We start from the raw sequence: 10,712 nt of genomic DNA on the forward strand, positions 1-10,712 counted from the left end.
TAATTTAACAGGCCTGAATGATTGATTAGTAATATCACTTCTCTGAGACTGACAGTTGAGTGTGGTTATTGAAGCAGGAATGAGCTCCTAGCAGGTCATGAGATCACTCTGCATATCAATATTATCAGGTACTTTTAGCAGTCGTTATAATAATGTAGTGACTTTACACAGATCACTCTTAGGTTTAAAACAAGTTCTGAAATAAAATAGAGGAAATAATTAGTATGGACTGAAGCTAAAAGACAAAGAAGGCATGAAAATACTTGTAATGGCAGATGCAGTATTTTATTGCAGCAAACAGGCAGTTTAAGCAGCACAAGTCAAGTAAATCCCGCTGGAGGGTGACAGGCCAGGTGACGGGCACGGTGGGCAGTGGCGACCCACCTCTCCTCTCCCCTTCTTTCCCTGTTTCCCCTACAAAGGGGCACAGACACGGCCCAGAGCACGGCCCCTCCGCTTTTTGTGCCTGCTGCCGTTGTTGCGATGCCACAAACGCTGACGGGAGGCGGGTCGGGCGCGGGGCCGCGGTGACAGCCGGGCACCGCGGGGGGACGGGAACCGGGAGCGGGGCAGCCCCGGGAGGGCAGAGGGCCCACAGGGAGGGCAGAGCGCCCACAGAGAGCGCTGAGCGCCCACCGAGCGGCTGTCGAGGCCAGGACAGCCCGCCCCAGCCCGTGCCGGTTTCCCGGGGCTCGGCAGGGCTCTCCCGCGGGGCGTGTCCCGGCGGGCCCGCTCCGCCCCGGCCCGGCCCGGCGGGGCCCGGCGGACGGGGCAGGGCCGGGCCGGAGCCGCGTAGCGGCGGCAGCGCCATGGGGCTGGAGACGGAGAAAGTGGACACCCGCATCTTCATGGACGACGACGACAACTTCCCGCGGAGCGGCGGCCCCGCGCTGTCGGAGGCGGAGAAGGGCGCGGAGGACGAGCTGGAGCGCGACCCGCGCGGGCTGAACTCCCACCTGCAGGTGCGGGCCGGGCCGGGCCGGGCCGGGCCGGGGGCGGGCGGGGCCGGGGCTCGGCGAGGGGTCCCGGCGGGCCGCCCGCGCCACAGCTCCCCGTGACGGTAGAGCCTCCTCTTGTTCCAGCTGGGGTTCGAGGATGTGATCGCGGAGCCCGAGCTCACCCACTCCTTCGACAAGGTCTGGATCTGCAGCCACGCTCTGTTTGAGCTCAGCAAGTACGTGATCTACAAGGTCCTGACTCTGGTCCTCGCCATTCCGCTGGCCCTGGTTTTGGGGATCGTCTTCGCCACGCTCAGCTGCCTGCACATCTGGTAAGCGAGTGCTGCGTCCGTCGGTGCCTGGGCTCTGCTCTAGCATTGGTCACTGCCCAACACCGATCGCCGACTTTACACCGGCAGTCAGGCCAGCTAATGTTAACTGCTTTATTTCTAAAGGGACAGAAGAGGAAACAGTGTTTTCTCTGTGATTCAGTTCCCTGCCGTCTGTCATGACTGTATAAGCTCCTTGGGGCAGAGTGCCTGTATTCCCACTTGGACAGCACCTACAGCAATGCATTCCAGCCTTGGCTGGCTTCTGGAGTGACAATAGTGACTGAATTTTTTTTTTTTTAAACTGGAGTGCAGGATTTGTTCAGACGTGTATTTTAACTTAATTACCTAGGCAGAAGTGTTACTAACACCTGAAGGTATTACTAACTTCTTAGTACCGTTACCTCTTTCATTTTTTTCCTCACAGACTGAAGAAAGTTTTTGAGGGCCCAGCTGGCTCTATGTTGCTGCCATAAAATGTAGTGCCAGTGCCTTGCATCTGGTACATAGCTGTCTGTAGATGCAATGCTCCAAAGCCCTTCCACCTAAGCAGCAAACCCTGCTGAGCTCAGGAAAGCTGCTTCTGCCCATGGCACAAGTTCACAGGCAAATACACTGGCCATCCAAGTCACACCAAACCTGGGTACTTTAAGCATCATATACTCACCAAATATCAGAAATAGTACTTTGAGACCATCATCTGATGGTAGAGAAGGAAGAAAGGCAGGGAGAATAATGAGGTTGAGGAAAGAGCTGACAATTCAAAAGGCTGTGGAGAAAGGGATGAATGCTGATTATTGACATTATTTCTCCAAACCAGGATTTTCCGTATACATGAGTTTTGGGCAAATTCTAATTTGACTTGCGTAACATTGAATCCTTTTCCTTTTATCAAGGAAAACAGAATACAGAAACTGGAAGTGAACTCAAAACCCTAGGAATACATTGATTATCTGAAGCTGCAGTGGCACTCTCATGGGCGCAAATTTCAGTTTTTGAAAGTGCAATGGAAGCCTGCCTTCATGACATTGTCAAGCCACTTTGAAAACTGATTAACTTGAATTTTGGAGCATAGTATTTGCATAATATCCAAAGGAGTTGCAGTGCTGTTTAGAGATTCCCACTTGCTACATCTCTTGTTCCCAAATTGTTACTAACCAACAGTGCATAGGCATAGTGTTGCCCGGATTTTTAGATCTGTCAGCTGTCACTGTGCCATAGTGTGCAATGTGACTGCAAAAGGGTATGGTGAGTATATATTGGTTTCCAGTCGTGAAATACCTGTGGAAAAATTAATCAATGCCAAATTTACTAAAACTGTAGTACTTTTTTTGTGCTTCTGGAGGATCTTGTATCCGGGTTTCACAGACTGGATACAGAGTTTCACTGATCAAGGACTCAGAGGTCAGTTACTATTTATGCACATAGTCCCTAGTGACTATCTCAGGAACTGTGGGTTCTCAGTACATGTGAAATAGGTCTGAATGTAGTACTTAATTTGAAAAGTTTCTCTTGACTTTCTGTGAACTCACTTGCTTTCCCAGCAGACCATTTTCTTTGCCCAGGTTCGTTTTCAACATAGAATTGATCTTTAGGTTTGATTTTCCTTGCACCCAGGATGGATGTGAGAGAATCATGTAACTCAGTAGTGCTATCTGCATCTCCTTGGACTCCATCCAGTGCTACCATCCAAAGGCAATACTGTCTCATATTCCCACAAACTCAAGCTGGATTTGTTCCAACACAAAGGTGGAACACACTAAGTTGGCATCTCTGCACCTCTTTGTGTTCCAGTTGTCATGCAAGTGAGGAGTTCAACGATTCTGCATTTGAGAGGGTAGTGCAAAAGCAGTTCACATTTAGAGGCCCTAAACATAGGGTGCTAGTTCCCTTGTAGGCCCATTGGGTCTGAAAAAAGCCAACAAAACAACTCCTTGTTTTGTATGTGAAAGAAAGGGAATTCCATTATAATAACCCTGTCTTCAGCTGTAAATGTCGTGGGAAGACCCTGGGGCAAACCCTCCCAGAATTCTGCCCCTCAGTCTCTGTGCTTCACTTTTATCATCCAAACCAGTGAGGTGATGATGTTGATATGTTATAAGGGAGCCTTTTCTGGGGCTAAATTCAAGAGTGTTTCAACAACTCCTGGAGGTGCTCAAGCAGAAAGCTTGTTGATGTCACACATGTTGTTGCAGTTTCGTTAGCATCTTAAAAATCCACATGAGTCTAACTCAGCATTTCTCACACTCAAGGGTGCCCTGTGAATTTTTCCCATCACACTTGATAGTAAATGTTGTCTTTCACCTGCAAAAAGTAAGCTAAGTAAGAAATGCATAGTAATACACTTAATTTTCATTTTTAACCATAAAGATGGAGCATATTGTGTTCCCAAACTGGCTGGTTGAGCCAGAATCTGGTTTTACACTCTCTAGTAAAAGACACTGATGGGCTGAAACTGGGCCAGCGGGCAGGCTGGTGATCTACATACAAGTGCATTCAAGGAAGTCAACTTCAACATTTTTCTTTTATTGATGACTCTCATTCTCACCACAGAGTATACAAGCCACACTGAGTTGTAACATCTTTCTGTGAAATTAACAAGCTTTTAAATACGTCCTCAGATTGTAGCTCTTAAGGTTATTGGGTTTTGAACATGAACAGAACTTCTCTGGTTTTTCAGGTGGCCCATGCAAAATCATTATATTTCTTGTAGATCAGTGACTGATTCTTGTTCCAAGTCACATGTTTGCCACCTCTCGGAAATTAACACATGAATTTCATGTATGCTTATTTGTAAACTTAACATTAGCATTCAGGTATGTTGCATATTTACGCCAAGAATCAGTGATCCATAACTTGAGTCTTAGATCTGAGATGGCCTCACTCAGCTCTATAGTCATCATTGGCTAAAGCACTTCTCTGCTTGAGCTTCCATTCACTGTGCTCAGCTAAAACCAGGGACTGACATGAAATGCAGATATGGACATGCATTACTTCTTACCTTTTTTTATTCCACAACTTCATTTACATAAATGCTGCTATCATACTCAACCCTAAAACCATGTCCCTACAGACTGCTTGAAATTGAAATTAATTACTCTACAGCTAGGAAGGCCTAGCTTATAATCTGGTGGTGCTACCTTGATGCCTCTTCTTTGATGTCTAGTATATGTTCCTTGGTTTAGGACAAGGAAGTACATGGATGTTGCCTTGCTTCTTTTGCAGTAGCTTTATCTTTTCCAGTCTTCCCAGGTCCTGGAATACATAATATTTGTTTTTAATGCACTTCAAATTCTGTGTATGAGTCATGAAAGTCTTTGGTGAATTCTTTGCCTCACTTGTCCCAACAGTTATTGGCATGCAACAAGAAGTTGTGCAACTGCCAGGTAATTTTTAGCCATCTTTTCACAGTGCTCGCTTGTATTGTAGAGCTATACAAGACTTTTAATTCACAATCATGAAGCAGTACATGGAATTAGGTAATTTAAGCAGAGAAACCTAGAGCATTTGAAAAATAGTATTAAGACATGTCTGAGATTACATTTTGAAAAACATGACAGGAGAAGGTGTGATTATTCACATTCTTCACTTTGAAGCTGGAATCTAAATTAATGGTGCTTGACTACTCCATCATTGTTGCCCAAGTCTGTGAAAAATTGGTTATCATTATCACTGGGAATTAAACTGTGCTCTGCCATTTCCAAGAGGTGCTTGGCTCTTGACAGTGTTCTTTCAGGGCTTATCAAGAAGAAAAAGTAACGTGAGCAAAAGTGAGAAATGTTGAGGGGTATATTTTGTGGATGTCATGCCTTGAACAGAATAAAGAGAAAATGGGATAGGAGGGGGAAAATGGGGTAATTTTTGCTTTTTAGTTCCCCAAATACATGATTCATTCCACTTGGTCAAAGGAAGGGTTTTTTATAATATACATACATAGAAGATTCAACGAGAAGTCATATAGGTAGCTGTCTTCAGCTTTGATTACAAATTCAACAGACCTTTCATTTTCTTCCTGGTGCTGTACTACATGGTAACACTGGTAGTACCAATATGGCATTGGTGTTGATATCCTTGGCATATGCTACTTTAATTTTTTACTGTTAGACATTACTCAAGCAGGTAGTTACTATGCCTGTGAACAAAAGTGCAGACCAGGATAAATCCACAGCAAAGGTACATTATATTTGTCAGGTCACAGAAACAAATACATGGCTTCTAATGGCATTTGGTTATTCATTTTTAAGTGTGACTGGTCACTCCATGGAAAGCACATTACACTCTTTGATAACCTGGAAATACCACAATGTCAGATAAGATAACCTGTGCAGAACAGGATGCAGACTTGTACACATGTAAATACACATGTGTATACACATGCTCACATAATTTAAAACTTAGAAAATGCCTTTTATGACTCTCTTTGGTGTGAAGGATTTTCTTCTCAGAGGGAGGATGTTTGAGTAATTGTTCTATAAGTAGATGGACTTCTATTTTAAAATTTAAAGTTATTTACATTAATTAGCTTTGGTTGCTATCATGTCTTGTGTCCTTTTATGAATTTTGTATGCATTTACCATAAATAAAAAAATTAAATAACAAGTACTAAAATATTATAAAGCATTGCCAAAAACATTTTATTGTTTATTTTGTTTAAGATTATCAAAATAGGTTGAGTTTCAGTACTGTGTGAATGACCTCTACAGCAATTTCAAGTAGTATGATCACTGCTTCTCCAGCCTTCTGCATCCTTCTTTGAATCTTCTACATACTGCAGTATTTGTTTAGTTTGTATTTTGTGTGATGTGATCCTGTAAACAGAGGATCCAAAAGAAATGTTGTCTTTTCTGCTTCTCTCCAGTTCCGTTATATTTTTATAAAAATTATTAATTATAGATGATAGCAAAGGAGCAATTACACAGTCTTTATAAACTATCTGAAATGGAAAAGAGGTGAAGTCAGCACAAACAGAATAGCCATTTCTGGTGCTTTCCCTGTGTTGCTTGGAAAAATAGCAATTTTTTTTCCTTTGCAATATTGTTGTTTATTAGCTGTGTTCTAACAGGTTAAGGCCTAATCTTTTACTCTATAAATTATCTATTCTATGTGCAGTGATATTATAGGTGGTTATAAACACATAGTTTACAGGGTTCCATTTAAAACTGGAGGCACATTATTCCAGTAATGCTCACAGTCCTATATGGGGTGTTTCAGCAGAGACAAAAGAGAAGGTTTTAGAAAAACTATTCTTGTTTAAATCCATCTGGGCTAGCTTTGAGTAGAGCATTGATGTCCTAGTATATGGCTTGCACTGTATAACAAAAGCTGTTAGATAAACACTGAAAGTAATTAATTTTGATTCTGTACATTTCTAACCTTCAACTTTTTTAAAACGTGCTAGGTTTTTTCTACTTTGTTAATCTGAGAATTACGCATTGTAAATACATAGCATCTTTTTTTCAGACTTATGATGAAATATTAGGTATTTTATGTCATTCCAGTCAAAGTCAGTGAAAGTTCTGAAGTGGAATTATGCAAATTCAAGATTTGGAACTTAAATTTTGAATGCAACAGTAAAGTAGAACAGAGTTTATTATCTTTGTCAAAAGAATCTATAGCTTCTTTTACCTAATTTGCGAAGCAAACATGTTCAGTATAGCAGAGGGATTTTATTAAAATCTTGAAGTAGTAGAACTTCATTATTATTTGTGTATACATTTAGTTTGTCTGCAGCCAAGTAAAAACAGCTCAGTGAAATGACCAGAGGTTTAGGCCAGTAAATGATTAAAGAAGGAGAATAACTTAAAGTAGTGTGGTCAGTTATCACATATCCACTGGGCCTCCTCAGCTGCCCATATGTGCACTTCTGGCTCCCCTCCACCGTTAGCATGCTTGGCTCAAGCCACCAGAAATGACATTGCTTTGGAATTGGTACACATGGAGAGCAATCCCCAGATGCTTACCAATGCTCAGGAGAATGGCACAGTACTTTCTAGTATTTCTAGCACCCTGAGTGAATAAAAAGATCTTTTCTCCTGACAAGTTCTGACCATATTCGAATGTTAATTTCTCACGAATGAAGAACTTCACAGATTTGCCCATTTTTTCTAAGATGTGGTATGTGCCTGTATTGTAATAGTCTGATGTAACTGAATATTGCTTTCCTGTTTCTGTTTTACTGTAGCATCTTGTAAACAGGGATGGGTAGGAATGAGATGTCAATGGTGTGATGTGCATGAGTGCCTGTGCACTTGTGTGTGTGTGCCTGTGAGACAGATAAGAGAAACACCAGAAGAGGCAGCAGAGCAAGAACAGATTGTAATGGATGCTGTTTCCAGTAACTCAAACTGGGGAACATGGTGTTTCTGTCAACCCCTAAAGACCCACATTCAGATATGACCACAGCACAAGTGAGTCCTTGGGAGGTGACTGCTCTTCAGCCATGGTGGGTGGCAGCAGGGCTATGGCAGATCATGTACACCAGCCCTGCCAGAAGCACGGAGAGACAGCAAAAGCTCATAATTCTAAATGGCATGTAAAGAAACTGCCAGTTAGTAAACAGAGACACAATGAAAAGAAAGCCGGTGTCTATACTCTCATGTTGCATGCAGATGATTCTGCCCAGAGGACCACAGACATATGTAGGTGTGAGGCCTTGAGCAAACAAAATGGATGAATGACTGCAAGAGAATAGAGTCGACTTGCTTAAATATTTATATTTATATTATAAAGTTATAAAAGTTAAAGAACCACTTTTCTTCCATAAGATATCACACTTGTGTTTCATTATCCTGATTTCCCCATGCTGTACCAGCACCAATCTTCAAATCTTTTATTTTCTCTTTTCCAGGGCTGTGGTGCCTTTTGTGAAAACCTGTCTCATGGTCCTGCCTTCAGTGCAGACTGTGTGGAAGAGCCTGACAGATGTTTTCGTTGTGCCATTCTTTCAGAGCCTAGGCCGGTGCTTTGCCATGGTTAATATACGCCTGGACCAAGAGTAAACATCAGAGAGGTCACACTGCTGTAGGTGTAGCTGGTGTTAAACTTCTTTGCTAACCTAACATACAAGCACTTACCATTCATTCCAAACTGTTAAATTACGATGGCTGGTTTAAGTGGGAACATGCTATTTTTATTAAAACTCATTTATTATCAGGGAGATCCACTTAAGAATTAGTAGGCGGTTTTCCAAGCTCACTATTTTAACAACAGAGTGATCCTAGAGTATATTGGCAACACTTTATTTTAATGGTAGGTTGAATTCAGGAGAGTACAGGAGAATTCTCATGGAGGATTAAAAGCCATCACAGTGATAATGATTGGTGTTATTACTACCAATAAATCAATGAATAGGCTGTGATACCTTAGACAAAACTGATCTCTAGGGTTTCACATTGACTTTACTGCAGTTCCACCAGGGATGATTTTTGGCTTCACTATGCAGAATGATAAGCCCAGTCCTCTGTTATCAGCAGTTAAAGTGAGAGTGACTCATTGCATAAACGTACAGGGAAAGGAACTGTTGTGCAATTCTCCTTTATTGGGGGGTGGGGAAGCTCCCTAGAAGTTTATCCCTTAAAATAAGGTGTTAACTAATGATCTATAACATTAGCTAATCTGTATATTTTATTTAATGAGAAATTAACTTTGCTGTATATTTTGTACCTTTGTAAATGACAGTTGATCAGGTTTTTATGAAGCATAGTTTCTCTAGTATTTGAATTCTAACCAACTTAATAAGCAGCAAGAGTGAGGCTGCAAAAATTACTTTAGATAAGTAAAATTTCCTTTTCTAAATTAAGTAGATTTTGAGTGTTGCTGTGCAATTCTAATATATTAATTATATATGATTCTATGTAAAAGCAAAGATTATAAGTGTTTTCATACCCAATTATGCCAAAGACTTGGAAATATCTGTTTATGAGAAATGATTTTTATTAAAAGTTGGGTGTAATAAATGCTACCCTGCCTATTTCTGTATATTATTGGTGTGAACATTGTGATATTTAAAGCAATAGACACTATGCTAGCACTTTAACTAGGTAGCAAGCACTTATAGAAGGCGAGTGTATTCAGTATCCTTGTCTAATTCTCCTAACCTATTGACTTGACTCTCTCTGTTGCTTATTTACTATTTCAAAGCCTAACCTCTGAAAAAGACCCTTCTTTCTTCTGCACCTAATATGAATTTTTAAACCAGAATAACAGAATGTGCAGAGGTACATTAAAATTACATTAGCCTTCTGGTGGGCTTGTGCTGCTGTTTTATTTAAATACAGATGGTAAGTTGCAATTGTAAAATGTTTGTATGATTTAGAATGTCCTTTTCTAAAGTGATATGTCATATTTCTTATCAAACAAGAGGTATCTAATAAAATGATAACATGTCAGCTGTTTCCCATTTTCAGCTCCATTCCTTTTCAGATTTGTCTGCTTTTCAACAAACTCTTAAAATGCCAAACAGAATACAATACTATGCAGTTCTTGCAAAATATGAGAGATAAAGAAATGGATGAGTATCAATATAGTTCCACTATTATCAACTATATTTAACATATTTATTATAGAAAATTACATATCTCTGTGTGCAATTAAGCCCATACAGAGTGATTGCTTTCTCTGAAGTAGGTCTCTCTGCAGAATTTTGGCAACATTCAAAATAAAAATAATGAAAAACAAAAAATGCTTAATTCTTTTTACAGGCACATGCTTTTTTTACAGATGAGCTGCAAAATTTTCCTTTTCTTGTCTCTTGGTCTGTTAAAGCTACCTGACACTGTATATTCTTTGTATATTAAGAACATCTTTGTATATGAAAAGTATTTTTAGCATTTGCACCATTTAGAGAGGGATTCATATGGCTTTAAAAAACTGGATCTTAATGATTAGTGCCCATGGAAACTTCTCTTGTTCCTTTTTATTCTGCAAGAAGTTAGTTTTTGAGATGTGTTCTTCAAAATACCTTTCTTGTGTTAAAAATGGAAATAACTCTTTTGAAAATAAAAATTGGCCAGGCTAGGCTTGAATTCTTTTGAGAGTTATTTTCTTTTACAGCGTCCAAGGACTTTTACAAAGATATTTTCCACTGAAAAATATCCCCTTGATGAATTCATTTAAAATAGAAAAAGAAAATAAATCAATCAGTACTAATTCTTGGGTCTAAAAGGAGCCCTATAAAAGCCTAAGCTTTGAAGAAACCCAAGTTTGGATTTTAAGAGAATGAGAATGAGGCCATTCTCCTGAGAAAGATCTATAATTTTATCGTTTGCATTCCTGGATATATGCATTCTTAAACAGCTTACTGAAGTCAACTGGCTCTAGCTACCACAGACAATTAATTAGAATTGTTTGGTTTGTTCTTATTTTGATTTAGGCTTGTCATTGATTAGTTCTTTTCACCATTTCTAGAGCTGCTACAAGACTCAAGCAAGCTTGTAATTAAAGCTCT

The 10,712-nt window shown here is 40.4% G+C and overlaps 1 protein-coding gene across 1 annotated transcript; it reads left to right on the plus strand.

Moving 5' to 3' along the window:
- Window positions 1-638: 638 nt before the first annotated feature.
- CAV2 (caveolin 2) lies at window positions 639-9,660 on the plus strand. The gene is made up of 3 exons (XM_056507981.1): window positions 639-962; window positions 1,083-1,270; window positions 8,115-9,660. The coding sequence occupies exons 1-3, from the start codon at window positions 810-812 to the stop codon at window positions 8,263-8,265; spliced, it is 492 nt and encodes a 163-aa protein (XP_056363956.1). The 5' UTR covers window positions 639-809; the 3' UTR covers window positions 8,266-9,660.
- The last annotated feature ends 1,052 nt before the right edge of the window (window positions 9,661-10,712 follow it).

The sequence above is a fragment of the Oenanthe melanoleuca genome, chromosome 1A (genome assembly GCF_029582105.1).
Source record: "Oenanthe melanoleuca isolate GR-GAL-2019-014 chromosome 1A, OMel1.0, whole genome shotgun sequence".
In the NCBI taxonomy this organism is placed as follows: Eukaryota; Metazoa; Chordata; class Aves; order Passeriformes; family Muscicapidae; genus Oenanthe; species Oenanthe melanoleuca.

Coding starts and splice junctions, on each gene's coding strand:
- CAV2 (XM_056507981.1), top strand. CDS start 810: ATGGGGCTGGAGACGGAGAAAGTGGACACCCGCATCTTCATGGACGAC. Junction 963..1,082: donor GGCTGAACTCCCACCTGCAG/GTGCGGGCCGGG, acceptor CTCTTGTTCCAG/CTGGGGTTCGAGGATGTGAT. Junction 1,271..8,114: donor CTCAGCTGCCTGCACATCTG/GTAAGCGAGTGC, acceptor TCTCTTTTCCAG/GGCTGTGGTGCCTTTTGTGA.